We start from the raw sequence: 27564 nt of genomic DNA, 5'->3' as shown, positions 1-27564 counted from the left end.
CATCCCCTGAGGTGGTGAAAAAGGGGTTGAAAGTTTGTATGGATATCAAATTTTTTTCCGAGTGGTGGACTTGAATCTTTGTATTTAGGGATATTATTAGAAGACAGGAAAAGTAATTTCAGCGTTTTGTAAAATTCATCCCCTAACAGGGTTAAAAAGGGGTTGAAAATTTTAATCCATTACATTACAAATGCTTTGAAACTTCTTAGAAAGGCATAATAGCCGATAAGAAAAAAAAGTTGATTGCAACGTTTTTGGAAATTCAACCCCTAAGGGGGTTAAAAAGGAGATGAAAGTTCGTCTTCGGGTGCAAATTTTATTTTAAGCTAGGAACTTGAAACTTTGTACATACGTATCAAATTCAAAAACAAGAAAACTAATTTCAGCGTTTTAGAAAATTCATCCCCCAAGGTGGTGAAAAAGGGGTTGAAAGTTTATATGGATATCAAAAATTTTTTCGAGCGCGGGACTTGAATCTTTGTATTTGGGGATATTATTAAAAGACAATAAAAGTAATTACAGCGTTTTGTAAAATTCATCCCCTAACAGGGTTAAAAAGGGGATGAAAGTTTGTATGGGGTTAAAGTTTTCTTTTGAACTAGGAATTTGAAACTTCGTTAAAAGATATATTATTAAAATACAAGAAAACTGAATTCAGCGTTTTTGAAAATTCATCCCCTAAGGTGGTGAAAAAGGGGTTGAAAGTTTGCATGGATATCAAAATTTTTTTCGAGTGTGGGACTTGAATCTTTGTATTTAGGGATATTATTAGAAGACAGGAAAAGTAATTTCAGCGTTTTGCAAATTTCTTCCCCTAACATGGTGAAAACGGGGTTGAAAGTTTGTATGGATATCATTCATTTTTTCGAGCGCGGGATTTGAATCTTTGTATTTGGGGATATTATTAGATGACAATAAAAGTGATTTCAGCGATTTGTAAAATTCATCCCCTAGCAGGGTTAAAATGGGGTTCAAAGTTTGAATCCATTACAAATGCTTTGAAACTTCTTAGAAAGACATATTAGCCGATTACAAAAAAAGTAATTGCAACGTGTTTGGCAATTCAAGCCCTAAGGGGGTTAAAAAGGGGATGAAATGAAGGGGTCTTGGGGTGTAAATTTAATTTTAAGCTAGGAACTTGAACTTTTTGCAAAAAAAGGTATTAAATTAAAAAACATGAAAACTAATTCAAGCATTTTTGAAAATCATCCCCCAAGGTGGTGAGAAAGGGGTTGAAAGTTTGTATGGAGATCAGATATTTTGTGAGTGCCGAACTTGAATCTTTGTATAAGGGCATAGGTACCTATTATGAGAATACAAAAAAAGTAATTTCAGCAACCAACATCAAAATCCACTTGACTTAAAACTTCATACAACTTGCTAAAAAAGAAAAGTACTTAATTTCAACATTGCTTGGATATGAAAATTATAGGTACTAAAGATGTAAAATGTTGAAGATAAGATTCCACATATTTTTTTCTTTTCGTTTGGCGTTTGTCGATGTAGATTGTCATCTTAACTATTGGCCAGTTTACTACCCAATCTTGACGAATCGTCCATAAGGAGTAGGTACACATTTATGTATGTATGTAAGTACACATTTACCTACCTAGTACCTACTCCACGCCAAAAAAAGTTTTACGTCTTATCTTTACCTACACTCGAAGGCTAAGTGATTCAAATTAGTTCCGGCATTGCTACTAGTATCGCACATACTATATTTACAACGGACGTATAGCAGTTGCCCCTCTCATCTCTTGGTCACAGAATAAATAAATAGTACTAGGTACAGAAGACTCACTCTCTAACAAAACACGTCTGCGTTATGGCTCCTCTACACGATGGGCCAACGCCGGCCACTCCAAGGGACGCATTTATGCGTTAGAGGGAGCACGCGCCGAAGACGAAGCTGTCTTGGTGTATTTTCCTTAGTTATAGTTCGTTTTTTTTAGCATTAGAAAGAACTCCGCAGAAGTAAGCGTGCAGTTTTTATCAGGCTCGTTAATTGTTAATAATTATTGAATTATCTAATGTAGCATGGTTAATACATATAATTTACTTCAAATTGTTACCGCTAAAAGTGCCAAATTTAGAACCACAAGTGAACTTCTGCGAAGTTCTTTCTAATGCTAAAAAAAACGGACTGTAGAGGACTTAGAGGTTATAAAGTTTGACTATATAAGTATGTGGTATTGTCGTCGTTGCTGCAATGACCGTGCTGACTACAGATGGATATTGTAGAACAGCTTAAGAGACGATTATCTTACAATAACAATAATCTGTATACAGCAGATAGAAGAAGCTTAAAAACTGCCTCTATTATGACGTCACATCGTAATCGTAACAAATGCTTATTTGACCAGTCACGTGCTTTGCCTTTTTGGCCAATCCCGTCACAGGAACAATAAAAATGGCGAGAGTTGTGACGTGTGCGATTAACTTACAATGTTTTAAACATTAACGCACTGGTAGTAAATACGTCACCAACCATTACATTTCAACTGTATTAGAGATTCACGGACGAAATCAACAAGTTGCTGTAGGTACAATGAGATCCCACTAAAAACATTTTCATATAAAATTGCCAAGACGAAACCATAAGGCTCGCACTGACAAAAAGTTATCAGATCTCTTGTAGAGCCAAGCTTCTAACTCTACAAGCCCTAACTTCACAAACTCTACACCTTAGTCAAAATATGTGGCTTGACCGTTCCGCTACCGTCACATGGGCGTAATGGCTCCTCTACACGATGGGCCAGCGCCGGCCACTCCAAGGGACGCAGCCATGCGGTAGAATGAGATAGCAATATCACTTGCTCCCTCTTATGCATAAATGCGTCCCTCGGAGTGGCCGGCGCTGGCCCATCGTGTAGAGGAGCCATAAGGCGAAAAATGTATTCATTATTTTTTATTATACAAACGGCCAAGCAAATAAATTTGGTTTAAGCAAATAAATTATTATCTTATCTTATCTTACGTGGCAGTTTAATTTTAGTTTTGCGTATGTATCACTTGTAGAGGTCATCCTATCATTCAGTGGTCATTAACTAATAACCCATCGATCGGAACGTATCAGCTCTTAGCCGATTACTGAGGCAAACAAACACTCGAACGAATTGACGTTTCAAGCGCCCGGTGTTCGTAAACAATGTAAACTGTAATAGTCCGGGAGCCGGCTGCATGAAACAAACCTCATCAAAAAATAGAATATACCTACCCTGTAGAGGTACCTGACATTTAGTAGATTCCAACGCACTTGGTCGGCCTAGGCTTAACCTGGCAGATTTTGTACAAATGGCAAAAACGTTGGACAAAAATTCATCAAAAAAAACCTCATCGAAAAATAGAATGAAACTTGTATGGTAGGATACCTGACCTTGAGGACAGTAAAAAAAAAGTGGTCGGCCTCACCTTAGCCTGGCAGTTTTTGCAGTCCGACCAGATTTATTGGGTCACGTGAGAGCTACAATTTACCTCATCGAAAAATAGAATGAAACAAACGGATTATAATAGCTAAAATAAGCCTGTCGACGTATGTCTTGGTCGGCCTCACCTTAACCTGGCAGTTTTTGCAGTCCGACCAGATTTATAAAAAAATCAACAAAAATTTTTTATCGAAAAATCGTATGAAACTTGTATGGTACGATAGCTGCCTTTGAGGACAGTAAAAAAAAAGTGGTCGGCCAAATCCTTTGTTGGCAGGTTCCTGTGTCCGACCAATTTTGTGGTACCACGTGAGAGCTACAATTTACCTCAACGAAAAATAGAATGAAACAAACGGATTATAATAGCTAAAATAAGCCTGTTGACGTATGTCTTGGTCGGCCTCACCTTAACCTGGCAGTTTTTGCAGTCCGACCAAATTTATGAAAAAATCATCAAAAAAATTTTTTATCGAAAAATCGTATGAAACTTGTATGGTACGATAGCTGCCTTTGAGGACAGTAAAAAAAAAATGGTCGGCCAAATCCTGTGTTTGCAGGTTCCTGTGTCCGACCAATTTTGTGGTACCACGTGAGAGCTACAATTTACCTCATCGAAAAATAGAATGAAACAAACGGATTATAATAGCTTAAATAAGCCTGTTGACGTATGTCTTGGTCGGCCTCACCTTAACCTGGCAGTTTTTGCAGTCCGGCCAAATTTATAAAAAAATCATGAAAAAATTTTTATCGGAAAATCGTGTGAAACTTGTATGGTACGATAGCTGCCTTTGAGGACAGTAATAAAAAAGTGGTTGGCCAAATCCTGTGTTGGCAGGTTCCTGTGTCCGACCAATTTTGTGGTACCACGTGAGAGCTACAATTTACCTCATCGAAAAATAGAATGAAACAAACGGATTATAATACCTAAAATAAACCTGTTGACGTATGGTTTGGTCGGCCTCACCGTAGCCTGGCAGTTTTTGCAGTCCGACCAAATTTGTGATACCACGTGACAGCTAGAATAGGACCACACATGCTGTATTCCATACGCATCATGACTTTGTGTACCTATCTGATGGGCGGGCGTATATGAAACGCCTTCTTGTACGTGCAGGTGATCCAGGTATACACCAAAGCTTAGTTTTCAATCGAACACTTGTAATATAAGAGGAAAAACTGCACGTGATCCTTCCAAAATTTAAATAAATGGTGAAATGTTCCTCCACGATGTTCTCAACGGGCATCTAGACTGCGTTGGATTGCTGTCACAGTTAGGGCTCCGCGCTCCCACGCGCCGAACTCGTCACACCACACTATTCCATATTCCCTGTCATCGTACCAATTATGGCCTAAATTCTATTCTATTAAATTCTGAGTAGAATCGCACGTACCTATAATAAATCGTTCCAAAACATTGACCCTTTCTTCTCCTCCAGACGTGTTTTCAAATCACAAATTGCAAAGCAACTTTCCTGGTAGTCACGCACTATCACACCCACTTACACACATACACCCACCCACCCACACACAGACCCACACACACACACACACACACACACACACACACACACACACACACACACACACACACACACACACACACACACACACACACACACACGAACACATAAATTCCAATAAATGCATACAAACTAATAGATTCGCTCGTTTATGTAGGTACTTTATGTATTTTTATTTTACTATTTTTTATTTATTGTTTACGCAAAATTAGAGCTTTACCTACTATTTTAGGATTTTTTTTCCAGTTTACAGTTATTATTAATTTTTTCTCTTTTTCCTTGTACCTTAAAGACTTACAAATTAAGTTATATTTACGATTCTTGTACAGCACAAGTTACAAGTCTACCCACAGATGATTTTTTTCAGGAAGTTCTGTTATTGGCTATGCTATAAGTTCTCATGTTTTTTGTATATTATTTAATGTAAACGCTGTTGAACTTCTCAATAAATATAAATAAATAAAAATACACAAGATAACCTCACATATATTAAGTGATTATCTTATTGTTATTTCTTCGACTCGCAAAGGCGTTATGTGTCCTTCAAACCATTTGATCTTATACATTTCATCTCTTAATGTCCAGCCACAATGTGTTGCATCAAATTTGATGCAAGTGGATTCTGCCGCACACTGCCACATTGAATTTATGAAAGCCGCCCGTAACAAGCCATACGTCAACAGGGTTATTTTAGCTATTATAATCCGTTTGTTTCATTCTATTTTTCGATGTGGTAAATTGTAACTCTCACATGGTACCACAAAATTGGTCGGAGACAGGAACCTGCCAACACAGGATTTGGCCGACCATTTTTTTTTACTGTCCTCAAAAGCAGCTATCGTACCATACAAGTTTCATACGATTTTTCGATATAAATTTTTTGATGATTTTTTCATAAATTTGGTCGGACTGCAAAAACTGCCAGGTTAAGGTAAGGCCGACCAAGACATACGTCAACAGGCTTATTTTAGCTATTATAATCCGTTTGTTTCATTCTATTTTTCGATGAGGTAAATTGTAGCTCTCACGTGGTACCACAAAATTGGTCGGACAGAGGAACCTGCCAACACAGGATTTGGCCGACCACTTTTTTTTTACTGTCCTCAAAGGCAGCTATCGTACCATACAAGTTTCATACGATTTTTCGATAAAAAAAATTTGATGATTTTTTTATAAATTTGGCCTGACTGCAAAAACTGCCAGGTTAAGGTGAGGCCGACCAAGACATACGTCAACAGGCTTATTTTAGCAATTATAATCCGTTTGTTTCATTCTATTTTTCGATGAGGTAAATTGTAGCTCTTACGTGGTACCACAAAATTGGTCGGACACAGGAACCTGCCAACACAGGATTTGGCCGACCACTTTTTTTTTACTGTCCTCAAAGGCAGCTATCGTACCATACAAGTTTCATACGATTTATCGATAAAAAATTTTTGATGATTTTTTTATAAATCTGGTCGGACTGCAAAAACTGCCAGGTTAAGGTGAGGCCGACCAAGACATACTTCAACAGGCTTATTTAAGCTATTATAATCCGTTTGTTTCATTCTATTTTTCGATGAGGTAAATTGTAGCTCTCACGTGGTACCACAAAATTGGTCGGACACAGGAACCTGCAAACACAGGATTTGGCCGACCATTTTTTTATTACTGTCCTCAAAGGCAGCTATCGTACCATACAAGTTTCACACGATTTTTCGATAAAAATTTTTTGATGATTTTTTTATAAATTTGGCCGGACTGCAAAATCTGCCAGGTTAAGGTGAGGCCGACCAAGACATACGTCAACAGGCTTATTTTAGCTATTATAATCCGTTTGTTTCATTCTATTTTTCGATGAGGTAAATTGTAGCTCTCACGTGACCCAATAAATCTGGTCGGACTGCAAAAACTGCCAGGCTAAGGTGAGGCCGACCACTTTTTTTTTACTGTCGTCAAGGTCAGGTATCCTACTATACAAGTTTCATACGATTTATCGATAAAAATTTTTTGATGATTTTTTTATAAATCTGGTCGGACTGCAAAAACTGCCAGGTTAAGGTGAGGCCGACCAAGACATACGTCAACAGGCTTATTTTAGCTATTATAATCCGTTTGTTTCATTCTATTTTTCGATGAGGTAAATTGTAGCTCTCACGTGACCCAATAAATCTGGTCGGACTGCAAAAACTGCCAGGCTAAGGTGAGGCCGACCACTTTTTTTTTACTGTCCTCAAGGTCAGGTATCCTACCATACAAGTTTCATTCTATTTTTCGATGAGGTTTTTTTTGATGAATTTTTGTCCAACGTTTTTGCCATTTGTACAAAATCTGCCAGGTTAAGCCTAGGCCGACCAAGTGCGTTGGAATCTACTAAATGTCAGGTACCTCTACAGGGTAGGTATATTCTATTTTTTGATGAGGTTTGTTTCATGCAGCCGGCTCCCGGACTATTTTTCCTTTATTTAAAAAAAAGGTAGTTCCATTGAATGTCGGTTTCGAATTCTCACTACTTACGTTACGATGTCGTATCTGGGCTATAACCGCGAATATCGAAGTACGCAAATAACGCAAATTGCGGGGATTTTTCTCTGTCACTTAATTACGCCTTTATGGAGTATTAAAAGAGAAAGATCCCCGCAATTTGCGAATTTCGGTTTTCGCGGTAGCCGCTCTGTAAACTGATCTCTCTTTCTTTCGTCCCACTCGTTACTTGTACCTGCATCATAAATAAATGCGGTCCTTATGCACATGGACCCTTCTCTGGAAAGCCAGATATTTGATATAAATAAAGTCGCATTTCTCTTGCGGAAGTAAAAGTGTGCTAGCTAGGGTTCTAAGTGACAAAAAAAGGTCGAACCTTTTTTTTCTTGATTAAAGCATGAAACTTGGCACAGTTGTTCCTTATATCAAACCAAGCCGATTTCGATCGGTAGCCCGAAGGAGCCCCCCCTCTGGGGCCGGAGAGGGGGGGGGGTCAAAGTACCGCTCGCCCGGCTTCATTCTTAAAATTCTAACAGGCCCCGTTTAGCTAATAGGTCATATTTGGTATCAATTTCGGATAAATCAATAACGTAGAATTCATTTCTGGTATAAAAAATTAGCAATTTGTAGAAAAAAATAAAAAAAAACTCAAAATATCTAATTTTTCAAGTTTAATTTTTGTTTCTTATTTATTGTCAGAATTAAACTGCCTGGTTTTTCTACATATAAAAAATATGATGATAAAGCCTATTTAATGCAGATTTTAAAAACATAACTTTTACATATCTTCATTAAGAGGAAATTGCATAAAAAAAAAACTTATATCGTCTCGCGCCGGTGAATATCTTTTTACCGACATCGGAATCGATATAGACAACATCCGAAGTACACACTCTGGAGACCGATTAAAAGTATTGTTTATTGTTGTAGATAGATAAAGATAGAAAAGCGTACAAATATTTTCATATGTGTCGTTCAGTGAAAAAGGGACCTTGGAAAAAATTATCACAGAGCCTCGCGTTTGTATAGAAGCATACTCGTAGGTATTTAGTTAGTGCCAACCACTCCATGGACTCCATGGTCGCTGTTCTCAATAGGGGATATTACTGCAATGTTCTGCCGCCAAAGTGCAGCACTACCGACTCTAGTAAATTCATAAACTAACTTATACATACTGTACCTTAAACTGTTTTTTGACAAGTTTTCACAGACAATAAAATATGACATTGATGCATCAAGGCGGTTTGTTAACCAGGGCCTATCGGTAAAAGCGAAAATCGAAATTAAGTTATCTGCCTCTTTATCGAATATGCAAGAGTGATAGAGGGATTAGACAACGAAACTTCGATTTTCTTGTTTCGCGGCAGACCCCCAGATTGTTAGTGATTGACAGATAGTGGTAGTGGCGCTACCTACGCAGAGTTTTGCGTAATATTCCCTATTAATAAGAAGTAAACTATACGTATTATTTAATCTGCTTACTTATTACATTATACCACACTTTAATGTTGCGTCTTGTGTATTAATGCAATTCCTTCCCCCGACACATGAATGGATACATTTCATAATTCACGTATATATGTCAGTTTCAACCATATTCTGGCCACAGCAGGGTTGTCAGAACAGTTTGGAAACAGTCATCTGCTCCTTGCTTCCATTCCCAAGAAGACGGACTGAGCAAGTTTGACGACGAACTAATGTCTGATCCCAAACATCAACCACACGGTACACTGCGCGTAATGAGGCATTTATACGGCTCCCTTTTGAACAGGTATAACATTATACAACTCTTCATTTCAATATCCCGGTGTAACTTGTCTTCTTCAATATTGCACTTATTACCGAACATATAATAGGTATCTCATTTTAGTATTTTAGGGGAATGCTTTTAGCCACCGCTATTGCTCCATCTTGTAAGAGCTTGGATCCTTGTAGTAGCATGGCTGAACTCTGAACAGGTTCCATGTTTCGAACTCACTTTTTCTACCCTTTCAGCTGAATGCTCGAAACAGGGGTAAGACTTCAACTCTTTTAGGGTAAATAAAAGAGTTTAGTTAAGTAGCTTACAGAATAGATAATTTTATTGGCTTAAAAATAGAATTCTCTGGCCTATTGTGGATGCAATGGAGTGACATGTGATATAATTGAGTTTTCCACTGTGTCAACGTGAGCCCACAAATCCTGTAGTTGGGGAAATATTCGTACGCATGAATCTAGTCTAGCTGCTATAACTACATCGTCTATGTCTACTGTGCTTATCAATACCTTGCAATGACTGTTTTACAGCATCTGCAACTAGGGCCATCATATGAAATGAATCGGACTCTTCATGGTTCTTGGAGTATTCGGAACCTCACGAGGAACATTACTTATAACATGTTTCTCTACACAATTTCGCGATGGCATAAATAAGGACTTATAACTCTTCGAAGTTTTGTCAACACAGTGTCTCAAATTGATTTACCTAGTGCTAAAGAAATGAGTTTCACTAAAATATCAGTTGTTATAAGTGAAGCTTATCATCATGGTAAATTTAACTCTTATTTCTATCGGGCTCTGAAACACCAGGAGTCTTACTCGTATTCCAAGCATTCTCTCGATCGACCTTGTAATACTGTAAGCTCAATAAGACTTGTGATAATAAGACTAGATGATATATATATGATAATATGCATTTGATAAATACACTCAAAACATCCATAGGTAATTCAGGAACAAGCTTTCACGATAAACACAAATATATGCCTTCTAGGATTTGAACCGGGTTCCCTATTTAATATATGGTGTATAAAAGTGAGATCTAAGCATAGACCCTTTTTAGCTTGGCCGATACAAGGATTCAAGCTCCTACAGGATAGAGCAATATCAGTAAATTTAATAAATAACATTCGCCAAAAGTTTATTATAACTTCATATGATGATATGTGAAATAGCCTTGTAAAGTGAATACCTTACTGATAAAGCCGTTGCTAAATAATAAAAAAAATGCCTGAAATAATTCTTTACTTGAATAGACTATTGAAACAGAAGCAGCCTTATCAGGATAGAATTATATGTTTGGGGCTTGGGGGTCAGACGTTAGTTCCTCTTTAAACTTGCTCAGTCTGTCTTCTTGGGAATGGAAGCAAGGAGCAGATGACTGTTTCCAAACTGTTCTGACAACCCTGCTGTGGCCAGAATATGGTTGAAACTGACATATATTATATACGTGAATGATGAAATGTACGCATTCATGTGCCGGGGGAAGGAATTGTATTTTTTAATACACAAGTCGCAAAATTAAAGTGTGGTATAATGTAATAAAAATATTTAATAATACTTACAGTTTACTTCTTATTCATTGAGAATAGCGACCATGGAGTCCATGGAGTGGTTTACACTAATTAAATACGAGTATGCTTCTATACAAACGCGAGGCTCTATGATAATTTATTCCTAGGTCCCTTTTTTTACTGAACGACACATAAAAAATAGTATTTGTACACTTTTCTATCTTTATAATAGGATCTATAAAGGATCTACAACAACAAACAATACATTTAATCGGTCTCCAGAGTGTGTACTTCGGATGTTGTCCATAACGATGCCGATGTCGGTAAAAAGATATTCACCGCGCGAGACGATATAAGATTTTTTTTATGCAATTTTCTTTTAATAAAGGTAAGGAAAAGTTACGTTTTTAAAATCTGCATTAAATAGGCTTTATTGTCATATTTTTTATATGTAGAAAAACCAGGCAGTTTAATTTTGATACTAAATAAAAAATAAATATTACACTTGAAAAATTAGATTTTTTAATTTTTTTTAATTTTTTTTCTACAAATTGCAATTTTTTTATATCAGAAATGAATTCTACGTTATTGATTTATCCGAAATTGATACCAAATATGACCTATTAGCTTAACGGGGCCTGTTAGAATTTTAAGAATGAAGCCGGGCGGAGCGGTACTTAGACCCCCCCTCTCGGGCCCCAGAGGGGGGGCTCCTTCGGGCTACCGATCGAAATCGGCTTTATTTGATATAAGGAACAACTGTGCCAAGTTTCATGCTTTAATCAAGAAAAAAAAGGTGTTTGCACTTAACATCCTCACTATGCGCTGAATAGGGCTACGATCGTCATTAATTCTCCAACATATAAATCTTGGCGGCAGATACGAATGTTTTATTACGATGTTGTCACTTACATAATATGTAAAATATGTTTGCACAGAACAGTTCATATAATAAAGGCTTTAATAACAATAATATGTTAGCACAAATTACTCGCACTATAACCGGAATACTCGGAAGTTGAAATTCAAATTGTATTATCCGGAAGTTTTATTCGAATTTGATTTCTTTTGTATCAGTTTGTATTAGGATACTTAAATTTACACAACCAACTTTGAATTAAGGATTTCTGATTCTGACGAAACTAAACACTGACCACGCTAACTTTGCATTAACTTTTTATTATGTCTATATATATGCATAATATGCATTTCTTAATTCTTTATTTGGTAAGTATTCACGATCATTTAGTAGGTACTTATTAAATCAATCGAAACTATTCAAAACGTAAATTTAATACGCTATCCAAAAGTAAACATCTACTTGTGGCCAGATCAACTTGAACTTTGCCCCATTAAGTTAAAGTTCAGAATGCAATGTCATTATAATGCATGTTTGTTTGTATTACGTTACGTGATGTAAGGGCACATCAGTCGTTATCGGATAAGGGCGTCTACACACTACAGAAACGGATTCAAATTCTAAAGCTTCTAACTTCCTCCGGGTTAAAGTTGTAAAAAACTTTTCTAACCTATTTTCTCTTTCTCCCGGTTTTAATGTCAAAAATCCTTTCTTAAGCCGACCACTGATTAACAGGCCGCCGGACGATATCGGCCTAGCAGTAAAAACAAAAATTTGACAGCTCCGAATAACTGACAGGCCGATATCGTCCGGCGGACTGGTAATCAGTGGGCCCCTTTTAGTGTAGCAACATTTGAAAAATAGGTACATGTTTTCAAAATCCTAATCGATTCGATGGTAACTATGTATTGTCTGTCAGTATTTAAGTAAAGGAAAAGGAACTGTTTAACTTTATATGCATTTCTCATTACCTACTCTATAAGTCTATAGAAAGTAGAATAGCAAAAATGTAAATGTAATAAGGAGAGAATATTATATTTTATCGACTATTGATAATATATTTTACGTAACGTTCTCAGGGTACCCGCCTGCTGGCTACACCTACCCGCTCAGGAATTACAAGCGCCTAATAGTCTACGGTAGAGATGCAACGGATAGTTGTTTGGCCGGATATCGGATATTCGGCCTGACCATCGGTCGAATATCCAGTATCCGGCCGCCGAATATCCGGCCAGCTGAACTAAGTATACCTACATTCCGGTTTTTCAGGTGCGCATTCTGCAGGTCTGATCTGTTTCCTAGTGAACGTTCGCGAGGAGTCGAGGACACATTTCTAGGTTCGAAATGAGTGCGCGTGCAAGTTAGTGGAATGTTTAAATTGTTTTAAAATAATAAACAAGTTCGATTATGACCATGACGACTGTTTCTTAAATCCAAATTAGTTTATTCCGAAATCAAGCAATGTTACTTATCCGGTATCCGGCCGGATAGTAGGTCACGATCATGGCCGGATAGGCCGGATACCGGATAGTAACCGAATATCCGGTGCATCTCTAAGTAGACAGTCGGTCCATCAGAGGGGCCGTTCGCTTGTTTGCCACATTGAGATATAGAATTTTGCTTGTGTATGGTAGTCCTAAGTTTACAGCAAGCAGTTTGTATGCGCGAGGCGCAGTGGGGAGCGTTGGGTGCGCACGCGTCGAGCTCGATACTCTTCTTTGTATTAAGGAAAATATGTGGAAATATTTTCTTGCTTATAAAAGGGTTAGTAGGGCACGGTTTGGGACTATCTCAAGGCCAAGGCAATAATCGCATTTAAGAAACCGTGATAAAATGATATAAGATAAAATCTAATTATTAGAAGAAAAGGTATTATACCTATAAACGAGCAAATCTTGTTTAGGTATACACATACATATATATTTCGGGGATCTCGGAAACGGCACTAACGATTTCGATGAAATTTGCTATATAGGGGTTTTCGGGGTCGATAAATCGATCTAGCTAGGTCTTGCCTCTGGGAAAACGCGCTTTTTTGAGTTTTTATATGTTTTCCGTGCAAAGCTCGGTCTCCTAGATATTATTGTTTATTTGTTGTACTTTATTCACAAATATTGACTAGTAGGTGCCTAATTCACTTTTTTAAATTGTTATCCCGTCACCATTGCCAATTTCTATTGCTTTGATCTCACTGTCGTATTGTAGAAATGTTTGATTTAAAACGGACATCTGTTTATCATAGTGTCCAGATTAAACGATCAATATTAAAGTTTAGCCAAACAGACGAATAGGTCTATAAATCTAAATTGGTTGTGATCAGGCTCATTCCACTTCGGGGAATCGTAAATAAATTGCTAATCTTCGGGGAAAACCTTTACAGATATCGATTTCGTAGAACTAAAATATCTTAGCATATAGGTACATAATTTAAACCGTTCGTTATTTTTTATTTAATTCTTAATATTATCTTGAGAAACCGATGGAAAACCTGGATGAAACAAATAACATGACCAATTGATCACCTCCCAAGTAGCACAGATTTGCTGTATAGCAGCCGCATAATGAAGTAAGAATACGCTTGAAGCTGAAATAAAAAAGCTGCATAAGAGCTGTATAAGCGTCTTTTCAGCTTTTATTACTCTTAAATGGGCACAAATTAGGCAGCCTTAAGTTCACATAGCTACTTAAGAGCGCTGTAGCAGCAATTTAACGGAATTATAAGTGGCAACAGGAGTTATAAGAGGTGTATATTGACTGGGTAAGAGACCACCAGTTACCCTTTATTCAGCTAATATGTCACATGTGCACCCTAATACCGGGAAAGATTGACGTTGGGCTGAATAAAAGATAATTAATAACATACTTTTACACCTCTGCCTTAAAAAGCAGCTATTATTTAGTATAGTGACACTGACGATGAACGCAGAGGTGAACATATTTATATTGAAGTAAAAACGTTAAGCGCAACGACGCCATAAGTCATTTTGTTAAAGTGTTTAGTTGAATGTTAATACATGATCTTTTATATATTTACGCGAGAAAGATGTTTGGGAATGCAAGTTTATTGACATTATATATATACATTATCTAAGAAAATTTCAGTGCGCCACGAATATAATCAGTATTTATTTAATTTAATGATATAAATAAGCTATGTGTAAAAACTATTTCAGTGGTTTGGGCAGAATTATGAGATAAAAAGTTAATAATACGTTATAGGAAGTACTAAACTAATGATTTAGGTTAAGAACTCATGTACAAAACCTTTTTGTTACCCTTAAAAGTTGGAAAAGTAATTTCAATTTTGTAGGTTATCTACAATAAAATGGCGATCAATGTTAAAAAGCAACGTGAACCATTAAAATTCTAATATGCAGCATAAGACTGTTATATATCTGATAAAGATACTTAAGTGAACCACTATAAAGTCCAAGTCGTTATTTCGATACACTAGTGAACCTCTAAACAGTTATAAGGCATCTTGTGAACGTTTAAACAGCCGCTATGCAGACAGTCTCAATGGTAGTATAATAGGCTGCTTAGCGGTAAACATGTTCAGCGCTAAGCCGTATTATGCGCCACATGTGTTCGATTATACTTCTATTGGTTTCATAATAGTTCACTCGTTCTCCCTTATAATAAGTCAGTGAAATAAAAGCTGCTTAGCGGTAAACATGTTCAGCTATAAGCTGTATTATGCGCCACATGTGTTCCATTTATACGTCTATTGGCTTCATATTAGTTCACTCGTGCTCCCTTAAAGGTCAGCGTAATAAAAGCTGCTTAGCGGTAAACATGTTCAGCGATAAGCTGTATTATGCGCCCCATGTGTTCCATTATACGTCTATTGGCTTCATAATAGTTCATTCGTGCTTCCTTAAAAAGTCAGAATAATAAAAGCTGCTTAGCAGTAAACATGTTCAGCTATAAGCTGTATTATGCGCCACGTATGTTCCATTATACGTCTATTGGCTTCATAATAGTTCACTCGTACTCCCTTAAAAGTCAGCGTAATAAAAGTTGCTTAGCGGTAAACATGTTATGCGACAAGCTGTATTATGTGCCACATGTGTTCCATTATACGTCTATTAGCTTCATAATAGTTCACTTGTGCTCCCTTAATAAGTCAACGTAATAAAAGTCCACAATTACCTCCTTATACAGCACATGGCGTAATTTTATCCACTAAACAGACCTTATAACGGTTAAAGCATTTGATAACCCTTAAAGCTGTATAAAGTCGTAGCAAATATACCTTTATATCACTCTTTGCGTATTAATGGTAGTTTTCAGAGCCGTAATGCAGCGTTTAATCAGCCCTAAGCTATATAAATATCACTGAGATCTATTATACAGCTGTAGGACCACGAGTGTGCTCTTATAAGAGTCTTAATACGCACAGAGCGTTAAATAGAACTAAAAGTGAGTAGTTATAGAGCTATCTGTGCTACTTGGGCTATTATAAGTATAGCGTTTAAATATTTTATTACACACAACACAATACATATTAATTTACTTATTTGAAATACATACTTACATAAGGTAAGGTAAGGTAGAGAACTAAAATATTTTCAACAGGCTAGTACCTATAACTAGTAAAACAAATAATTTGATGACTGCAGTGATTTTTACAGAGTTTAATTTTTTCTTTAGAATAATATTTTCAAACCTATTCCATAACCGATTTTTGCCAGAAACTGGGTTTTTGGGAGATCCTTTATACTTATTGAAATCAATCTCATGACTCATGACTAGAGGGCGGAGTACCGGTGGCAAATTTCACACTAAATGTATGGAGTCGCCTAAGTATTCTTATGATTAAATAAATAACGAATAAATGATTAATTTTGCATAATAATTTTTAGGAACTTATAGAAATTATCTTACGAGCATACAAATATAATGTAATATGTTGTTAATATCTATAATACATAATAATATGTTTTCTTATCAAAACATTATCATTAGGTACTAATTACTAGACTAAGAAGTTATACCTGCCAAACGATATATTATTTTTAAGACCATTCAATTACAATTGAGGACTGGAATTATGTGTTCGAGGTCCTCCTCACAATCTACACTTAAGTGCGTATCCATGTTATAAAATGACTGGACTATGGCCACATGTTCCTGGTTTTTCGAAGTGAATCGGTTTCTTAATTTATTGAAGATCCATTTATGAGTGGAAAACGATCGCTCTACATCTACCGATGTCATGGTTGCATGTTTAAGGACTTGTTTATAATTTTCCATTGTAATCATATTCCTTAATTCGTCAGCATCTGGGTTTCTATCTAGAACCAATTTGAGTTTATTTCGGACGGTTTCACTTCCTTGGAGGCTTAAAATAGTCCTAACTATATCTAACCAGACAACCACCAAAACCAGAAAACCAGAAAACTTTCTTCTATCGGAATTTTAGTGCATAGTGTTAAGTACTTACTTCCAATTTACGAGTAGGTACCATACTAAGTACATTAGGTAAATGAATAATTTTATTATTCAAGCCTAAAATAATAATTATAAAAACGACTCCATACCTTTTGTGTGAAATTTGCCACCGGTACTCCGCCCTCTACTCATGACAAAATAGATTTAGTCTTTCTTTCGGGTTAAAGAAATGCGGAACTAAGTTTTGTTGATTAATTCTTCCTTACCTCCTCATCAGTTGTTAAAATTGACTACATAGTATGCAATTTCTATAGTACAGTCACTTCCTAGGAGAGGAGAGTATTAAGTACTTACTTCACTTTCACCAATCAAAATTCTTCGTAGAAAAAATGGTATCGTCTTGGGTCGTCCCATTCGTTTTTCGCCAAGTTCTTAAATTAGTCCTATTCTGCTTTCGTCACTCATTCTACATTCGTCACAATCGTCGGTGGCTTTCAATGTAGAATGAGTGACGAAAGCAGAATAGGACTAATTTAAGAACTTGACGAAAAACGAATGGGACGACCCAAGACGATACCGAAAAAATAATGACTTAATTAAATTTTTATGTACATATATCTTCACAATGACGACTAGACGATAAAAACTAGGTAAATGCATTCAGGAAACTATGTCAGTGGCTAACTTTCCATATTGTATATGCATTCAGCATAAACCATGCAAATTATTCGCGTGATTGGCCTGGCGGCAAAAAATTGCTAAGCTTACGAGGTGCTCAAAATAATCTGCTCACGCTCTTATTCCGATATCAATAGAGTTGTGTTTGAATCTTTCTGGATACTTTGTCCGTTTAGCTACTTATGCTCGTTGATCGGGATATGGCGCCGGTCCAGTGGTGTTCTAGGGTATTTAACACCTCATGCATGAATATGAAAAACAAACATATTATTTACTGTTAAAATGAGCGATTGGCTTAATGGCTATATCGGTAGTTCGTTTAACGGTGTAGGTGTAATATTAGTCGGGCCAGCCAACCATTTCGCGTTTTTGACAGCATTTCAGACATTTTCTTACGATAGGAAATGAATTGATTAATTCAACTAGTCAGCTACCATACCGGAACGATTACACAGCATAGCTGGACCACTTTATTTTAAGTTGGATTTTTAATTTCTGTGCCATTTCGTACTTTGTCACAGTGACAATAAAATGAAAGTCGCTAGGGACTTCGTTCTATTGTCACTGTGACAAGGTACGAGATGGCATTGAAATTAAATTATTTAATCGTACACTACACTCTCTTTGAACTTTGTTACTTTTTATTTAGATTCATGAGCTCTTTCGATCCTGGAGAACAAAGTGTCCCAAAATTTCCACAGGTACATTTTCAGTTCCTTCCATTCCGTTCGCGTCAAATCATAATTTTACAGACAAATTCGGAAAGCAGAAACTAGTATTCAATAAATTAGAAACCTATGAGATCGTGGGTATAGTATTAATTCACATAGCTTGGGTACGATGACAGAGCTCATCTCAATAGAATTTATACCTAACCTTAAAATGCAAAATATGTTTTGAGATGACAGCTGTCACCGTATCAAGCTATGTGAAAAATAGGTACTTTAATGGTGACAAAACTACAATAACATTATTTATCAATTTGTTTCAGTTGTCACACGATGCACCGATAGCAACCAGATGGCGCATAAAACAGTGACTAAAACCAAAATAAAAAACAAAAATGTCAAGTGAAAGTTCCGATTTCAAAAGTGTAGTGATGTGCTGACGTTATCGATATTCGTCACGATGGATTTGGATAATCTGACTGTGGTGGTGAACTCGACGGCGGCGATCTCTTATCCGAGAGAGGCGACCATTTTGGCGGCCGTGTGTGCGTGTATCTTCAGTGTGGTGGGAGTTGTTGGTAAGTTTATTTCACTATTAGTTTCTTCTTAGTTGTTTCACTCTTGACAGAGTGGTCGTGGTCATCATCTGATGGTGACAGCTCCACAACACATTTACAATATTCAAATACCAACCGCATAATCATTAGTTTTTGCAATTAAATAACTTATACCTTCGATTTAACAATGACAATTTAACAGTCGTATCTGAATGATCATATTGTCCTTGTGACGACCTATTGTCTGTATGATGGTTAACCCACGTGTTCGAGTTACGTGTATATTCGTCGAAAGTGATGACCGTTTGTTTACGCGTCAAAGCGTCATAATAACGCGTTCTTTGAACCGCAAGAAATGAGTTATTCTGTCAACAAATCGGGTTTCACAATTGTATAGATACTTTAATATTAGACGTGGTACGAAACAAAATCAAATTATTACGCTTAACTCGATACATTTAAAACTCGAATTAATTTAATTTTAAATTCCTCATTTCATAAATTCAATAAAAAAACCATACAATTTGAATCAACTACAAAAAGTTCAAAGTTAGATACGTATGTACAAAATTATACTACATAGTGGCTATGTTAACTATACATAGACCCCCATGCCTCCACCATTTTAGATGATTTCCAAAAAATATTCGTCAAAAAGAAAGATATGTAATTAACGAAAATGCTCAACAATTTTCGTTGAGAAATGCGATCCGTAGAGGTGAGGAAAACAACCGGAAATGAGAGCTAAAACGGAGAAACGGGTTTAATTAAAACGGAGATCTTCGCTTTCGCTCTATCAAATATACCTAGGTTTAGGTATAACCAAATTACTTCGTAATGTAACTCCGTGATTTTATAACATTCTGATAACTTCGGCATACCTAAATCAAAACTTGACATTATTAAGAATGCAAATAACGTTGACACGATTTTCTTAAAATAAAATAATTAATCGATACGATAAGCGCACGCAAACATCACTATCGCTAAGTGTCCGAATAATCGGTCAAATTATCGGTCGGACGGCGCTAAGTGGCGGGACCAACATGATGCTTTTAAGATGTTTATGGTTTTATGGCTTTTGGAAGTGTATGTACTTACTTGGTGACGTTCATTCATTTCTCAATTTATGAGTTTACATATTTCCAAAAAAAAATACCCTAAGGAATCTTATTCATCGATAGCCGATAGATGTCGACTACGAAATAACACGCGTTTTGGCAAGAAAACTGATGTATGGAGTTACCACTCTTCCTTTACTTATATTACTCTATGCCAATAGCTCTATGAAATATGCAATAGAAGCGCTGGTGGCGTAGCGGTGAGAGCGTGCGACTTGCAGTCTGGAGGTCGCGGGTTCAAACCCCGGCTCGTACCAATGAGTTTTTCGGAACGTATGTACGAAATATCATTTGATATTTACCAGTCGCTTTTCGGTGAAGGAAAACATCGTGAGGAAACCGGACTAATCCCAATAAGGCCTAGTTCACCCTCTGGGTTGGAAGGTCAGATGGCAGTCGCTTGCGTAAAAACTAGCGCCTACGTCAAATCATGGGATTAGTTGTCAAGCGGACCCCAAGCTCTCATGAGCCGTGGCGAAATGCCGGGATAACGCGAGGAAGAAGAAGACTCTATGCCAATAGCGAAAGAGAAGGTTATTTTCCTCTATCGGTCATAATTTTAGTGAAATTTGGTGAGTATAGCTGATCAAGCAGATCTTGTCAGTAGAAGAAGTCGGCTAATTTAAAACATGTAGGTGCTAAAGGTTATCGTCCCATAAAAAAATTGGAATTTCGCGCCTTTTCTACTGACAAGGTTTGCTTGGCCAAGTATAGCTTCAATACCTGTAGGTGGTTTTTTTTCTGTATTTGCCATTTTTTTTTCAAAATGGCGGTTCTTGATGTCTACACCTTATAGAGCTACTGGTTGTTACCTTGTATGTATATGCATTCTTACTGCAAATTTGAGCAGTTTGAGCATGGTCAGAGTAAAAGAGGTACTTGGGCGTTTTCAGAAAGAAATATTGAAAACCTGATTCTTTCTCATCTGGACGTTCTTGGACTCATTCTACTCAGACTCGACAGCATTCTCCATCCACCATTAAAAAAAGATGTCCCAAAATGTCCATTCCATTACGTCACGTTTTAGTATGAAAAATTTGTTCACTTGAATGTGCGTGACGTAGTGGAATGTACAATTTTCATACAAATTTTTGGGACATTTTATTTTATCATCAGAAGTGAATATGAATAGTGATTCTGAGTTGAAAGAACCCAAAAACACCGGGATCTGTGAGAATCGGGTTTTCGATATTTATTTCTGAAAACGCCCACTTAGGTTAGTATTATGTAGAGTCAACAATACTATTCTCTTAGCACCTTCGCATACAAATTTATATGCAGAGGGGTCACTTATCTCTGCAGGTTGGCGGTGATAAATTTAATTCATTAAATTGTATCTCCAAAATTATTATAATTAGTAGTATCTAAGTACAACAAGCACATTAAGCGTAATGCAGATACATAGTTAAGCAATTAAAAAAACCGGGCAAGTGCGAGTCGGACTCGCGCACGAAGGGTTCCATACCATACCATAACGAAAAAAAAAACGAAAAACAAATGTAAAAAAAAACGGTCACCCATCCAAGTACTGACCACGCTCGACGTTGCTTAACTTTGGTCAAAAATCACGTTTGTTGTATGAGAGCCCCATTTAAATCTTTATTTTATTCTGTTTTTAGTATTTGTTGTTATAGCGGCAACAGAAATACATCATCTGTGAAAATTTCAACTGTCTAGCTATCACGGTTGGTGAGATACAGCCTGGTGACAGACAGACGGAGAGACGGACGGACGGACGGACGGACGGACAGCGAAGTCTTAGTAATAGGGTTCCGTTTTACCTTTTGGGTACGGAACCCTAAAAGTATCCTGCGTTATATAAAACACAGGACAGCTGTGTAAACATGAATGATTCAATTATTTTATTTCAAATACCGGAGCACGTGCGGACATCCTGTCCTGTCAAACATATTGTCATCATAGTTAGTTGTCAGCAAAAAGGATATGTATTATAATATTTATAATTATAAACTTACCAAAGTCCATTTTTTTCACTTACTCGTATTTTAAAACTTACATTTCTCATATTTTTCTTAGAAAATGTGATGTAAAAAGTGTTTTGCTATTAGATTCATCATAGGTACCTAGAGTTAGACTAAGAAAAGTCTGCAGCGATTTTGATAGCCCGCGCATTGCAAGATTTGCAAGTGTTATTTTAAACGTTAAACTTCAATCAAAATAGACGTATAAATAACACTTGCACTGCGTGGTCTGTCAATATCGCTTGAGATTTTTCTTGGTCTAACTTTACTAATTATTTAATAAGATAAGTGTATAAGTGATATTCTTCAAGCACACAAAAATTCATAAAATCAATTGGTAGTTTTCGGAATATTTATTTTTCATAACATGTGGTAGTAATATTATCTTTGTTTCACCAGCTGAAAGTCGAATGTATAAGCTTTCGCGAGACATAGGTACAAATAAGTAAGTCAAACACAATATTTGACTTCATTTTTATAACATAATTCTACGGTTTTACGTACCTACTTATAATACCTACAAATATTTTTTGAAAGTTATTCTTGGTATAAGAGCTAATAAGAAGTATCCTAATTTGGGCACGTCATATTTGTGCATTAAAGTAAACGTCAGTTTCGTCATGGCGAGTAGGCGGGTTCGGATTCGGGGAATCTTTTAAACGAGACGGAATAACAAGATATACTTTCACCGAGTACAGTCAGCAACATAAATAAGTAAATCGCTAAGAGTTATACCTTGTAATGGAAAGACATCCGTGGTGGAGAATTTATATCGATATCGATGAAAAAATTTCGTCAACCCTTATGATCGACGATCTATTAAAAAACCGGTCCCGTTTTTAGCCTTTGGGTATGGAACTCAAAAACCATATTAAGATCGGCTTTATTGGATATTTCCTCTGCCTGTCTTATGTATGTAAGTATGTATTTTCTCATACAAATAAATTTAGTGAACGCTTTAAAGTGACATTCCATTTCCAACTGCAGCTGTAATACTGTTCATTTTACTATGGAAACGCGTCGCTGTCACTGTCAATTTCCATAGCAAAATGAACAGTATTGCAGCTGCAGTTGGAAATGGAATGTCACTCTTAGTCTGTGACAGACGGTTTGGTGCAACCGACCCTTAGTAATATTAATATGTATTATATTAATATATAATATTCTTCATAATACTTTTTTGAAAAATTCCCTCATAAATCTTACAATAATTCTCGAACTCTGATTTAAACTTTCACGATCATTTAACATTATGAAACTACACAACGGGACAATCGCATATTTATTAAATACGCGTGTAGTTTCATAATTCTCGAACTGCTTACAATTCTCATATAAGTTTCCAGAAACTTCCGCGAATATTCCTGCATTTTAGAGAATATTCTGCAATTTGCACATTTTTATAGACGACTGTACGTTAACGGAACGTACACGCGTGTAATTATTTACTTATCCAGTGTAGCGTGTTAGTACTATTACTACTATTAGTATAATTTTAATATTTGGGTGACTGGGATCATGTTTCAGACACTTCCATAATACATACTAGAAAATATAGTAGCCTATCGTAAAGTGTCATTCTATGGAATTTGCTATGTAAACAAACCGTCTTACTTTTCATCATTTAGTGACAGTTTCAATATGGCGGTTTGTTTACATAGTTAGCAAGTTCTATAAAATGACACTTTAGTCATCTCTCTCTATAAGCCCCCATTCGCACTGGAGCTTTATCAACGCGCGTTAAAAAAGCGTTTGAATGACACAAATGGATATTAACCATGTATTTATTCACACGACAGCGGTGGCGCTTTTTATCAAGCGTTGTTGGATTTTGACTTTAAAGCCTTGGTCGTTAAGTCGAATTTAGAGTGTGGACTGAATTGACTGATTCAAACGCTTTTTTAACGCGCGTTGAAAAAGCTGTCGTGCGAATGGGGGCTAACTCTTCCACAACAGTGCGACAGTGACAGTTGCGTTTCGTTCAGAGCGTTAATGATTGCATGTTGGCTACGCGCCCTGGTCAGCTCAAATTACGCTAACGCTACGTCTTACGTAGGCGAACAACGCGCGAACGCGGCGCGGCGCGGCGCGGCGAAATCAATCCTTTGATGCCCATAGAAGTGTCCTACGTAAGCGATCTCGTTGCGAACGCGGTGCGGCGCGATTTGCACGCGAATGTCAGGCGGCGCGGCGCGGCGCGGCGCGGCGGCGGCCGCTTTCGCCGCGCCGCGCCGCGCCGCGTTCGCGCGTTGTTCGCCTACGTAAGACGTAGCGTAACACCACACCAATCAATATATTTCTAATGTATCCCCTCAAATTGCAACATTTCGTGCATAGAGTAAACAAGGGTCTTTACCCTACGGGACATCCCCTGGCTCGCAAAGAAATGGGCATCATTATATTAATGTTCTAGACACGTTCGATCCTTAAATATGTAGTTAGAAATATATTCCTTGAAATTTTCAAATAATATCGTTGGGCCGCGCACGGAAAAATAAACAGATAATATTCACTTTGCGAAATAGGTATGGTACCGGGTGTGGCCTGACTGGCCTGTAATATGAGCAAAAAATTAAACCGTAGGCTGTACTCCTCATATTGACCAACATTTGTTCAGCTACTTTTAAAAATGAATGATTTTTAATACACTTTAAAGTTTATTCTAAGTCGCAATTTAATTGCGAATTTAGTTATGTTTAAGGCGTGACAAGCAACGTCAATCACAATGATAATGGCGTGGCGATGGCGTCCATTGAAAATAATATTTATTTTGTATGAAAAATAGGGAGTCTAAATACTTCATAATTTTTAAAAGTTGTTGAACAAAAGTGGAGTTTGAGGAGTACAATCTATGTTTTAATTATTTGCTCATGTTACAGGCCACACCCGGTATATTCGTATCAAATCTGAGTGATCTGTATATTCTGTATCCTTAAGAAAGAACAAATATCCTGAACGCGCTTATAAGCGAATGATATTAGTTTATTATATTATAGGTACCTACCTAAATATATATCAAAATTAAAAAAAAAACATCTGGTCAGGCCATTTAGGTACCTATTTACAAAGGATCGTGTCTCTAACCATTCCGTATCTCCGTCACTCGAAATCTTTGCTAGCAAAAGTACAAAATCGCGACTCTTATCTAATTGCCCGACACATGGCACATACAAACCCTAAACGAATTGCTTTGTTGCAAATTACTAAAGTCCCTAAAGGGTAGCACTTGTTATAAACGTTCCTATAAATACCGTAACAATCGTATGTATTTTAATGGCGTACATTTTGCAAAGCACTCAGCAATCGAGTTGAGTGGCCAATCCATTAGCGGGATATTAGCGGTTGTTTGTCTTCTATACTATGGTTGTGAACAAACATACGGTGTTGCTTTCCGGTTGCATTCTTATTTTCAACTTAACTCTGCAGCTGCTTTTGGAGCCGAGGCAAGTTGATTCCAAATTTTGGCAAAGGGGTTTTGCGGAGGCGTACTCGTATATGTGCGAGTAGGTAACTTAACTTAAGTTCACACAAATAACAACTTAGGTCACAGAAATAACAACTTAGGGTTATCTTAGAAGGACGAAAGTGACTTTTATATTGACCTTCCTTACTAAGGACACAACTATTAGAGATTGAATACAGAGAACGAGTATTTGGCTGAAATTTTCGGTGAGCCAGATGGCCTTACAGATGTATAGTGCATAATTGTTTTCCTTCGTATTTTCTCGGAAACGTTCGTATTTGTCATGCTACTTCAGTCAATGTCAATACTTTTTGTACCGAGACTGACTGAAAGAGCAAGACACGTTCGTACTTTTCCGTGAAAATGCGAAGGAATAAAAATATACACATCTGAGCAGCGTTAGCAATTTTGTGAGGATTTTCAACATCTGTATCTGGTATCCCCATTAGAGCCTTAACCCAGTTACTCTGCTCCAAAGATTAAGATGAAACTTCCTTTTAAACAGATATTGGTTGACTGGTAGAGAATGACGTAACGCATTAGGCCCGCCCCATTTGTATCTGCCTAAATATAGTTGCACCAAACAAAGTCTGCAGCGGATTTGATAGCTCATGCAGTGTAAGTGTTATGTATACGTCATAATTTCATAGAAGTTTGACGTTTAAAATGACACTTGTACTGCGTGATGGACTATCAAAATCGCCGCAGACTTTTTACGGTCTCACTATACCATGAATGCAATGAATAAATGATTAATATGATTATGACCTTCATGTATTGTGCATTGTGCAATAAAGATTAAAATAAATAAATATTTCTTGTTCCAGGTAACTTCGTCACAACCGTGGCGCTCCTCATGCACCCTAAACTCCGGACCCACGTCACGACCATGTTCGTTCTTTCCCTCTGCGTGTCAGATCTGATGTTCTGCGCAATAAACCTTCCACTGACTGCGCGGAGGTTTATTCGGGCAGACTGGGGGTTGGGCGAGCAGCTGTGTCAGATGTTCGCTTTCGTGTTCTACGGGAATGAGGCAGTTTCACTACTGTCCATGGTGGCTATTACCATCAACAGGTAAGATAATTTACAGATATTTACGTGAGTCAAAACTATGTTCAATGCTCTCATCCGTTGCGTCTCTGACCTGATGTTTTTTGCCATCAATATATACCATTTACGGTGAGGAGGTTTATATGTGATTGGGGGTTTAGAGAGCCGCTATGTTATATCGTTATTATCAACAGGTATTTTATTTATAAATACATCTTTCAATGCCAGGGGACCACTCACACATTTATGTAGATCCAAAATAGTCTATTAGGGTGGCCATTTGGGTACCAGACTACGACAAAATATTTTGACTATTATACTGACCTCACGGCATTCACCCTATCAACCCTATGGCATTCAAAAATATTCGATAGGTTGGAGATTATGTTTAAAGAAGGAGGTACCTCCAAACCCTAAATCGAATCAAATCCATTATACCACCTTCTCTTCGTCTTTCTCTGCCACTCACACCCGATGTTCTAGCTAGACGTTTGTCAATTATCCTTAAAGAAAGTTACAGTAAAACTCGATCACTGGATTTGTCTTCCTTATTGTTTAGTGATGACGGTTAAGAATTACACTCAAGCCCTTCAGACTCGAGAGGCATCTGTAACTCCGGGAACCCTCTTCAAGTGTCATTCACATGGCTCATTAAAGATTACACTGACAATGGCTCGGGCACGTGAGTGATGTTAGTGACCAATTAAAGGATTTAATATGATTTATACATACACTGCAATTAGGTTCACGTTTCTAGTGTAGATGTCGGCGACCGATCGTAAGATCAGGCATATCGTGAGATTCCTAGACATATCGTGAAACGTGAAAAGGGGTTTTTTGACCCCTCCCCCCCTCCTTGTCACACTTGGTCACATTTGGCAAACCCCTCCCCCCTAGTGTGACGTCACATTTTTTCTACGAAATCGCCAAATCAATTTAAGTAAGTACCTAAGTATTATTAATATATTATCAAAATATTTTTGACGATATAAATATTAAAAATTTCATAACCCAAAACTGCTTAGGGAAGAAAATTAAACGAATAAAAACGATTATCGTTTTAAAAACTTGTTATTTAAATGTATAGTGTCCGACCGAAACATGTTTTT

General features: G+C 37.0%; 1 protein-coding gene across 2 annotated transcripts in view; it reads left to right on the top strand.

The window, feature by feature from the left end:
- The window catches only part of LOC134668759 (protein trapped in endoderm-1), a 63947-nt gene that overhangs the window by 25209 nt on the left and 11174 nt on the right, over positions 1–27564 (top strand). For both annotated transcript variants that reach the window (XM_063526212.1, XM_063526214.1), the window contains exons 2-3: positions 18606–18860; positions 26233–26479. In XM_063526212.1, the coding sequence (XP_063382282.1) occupies positions 18743–18860; positions 26233–26479 (365 nt within the window). In that variant the 5' untranslated portion in view covers positions 18606–18742. The remainder of the gene's footprint in view (positions 1–18605; positions 18861–26232; positions 26480–27564) is intronic.

Source organism: Cydia fagiglandana, chromosome 11 (assembly GCF_963556715.1).
Source record: "Cydia fagiglandana chromosome 11, ilCydFagi1.1, whole genome shotgun sequence".
In the NCBI taxonomy this organism is placed as follows: domain Eukaryota; kingdom Metazoa; phylum Arthropoda; class Insecta; order Lepidoptera; family Tortricidae; genus Cydia; species Cydia fagiglandana.
This window is presented reverse-complemented; position numbering and strand designations above follow the sequence as displayed.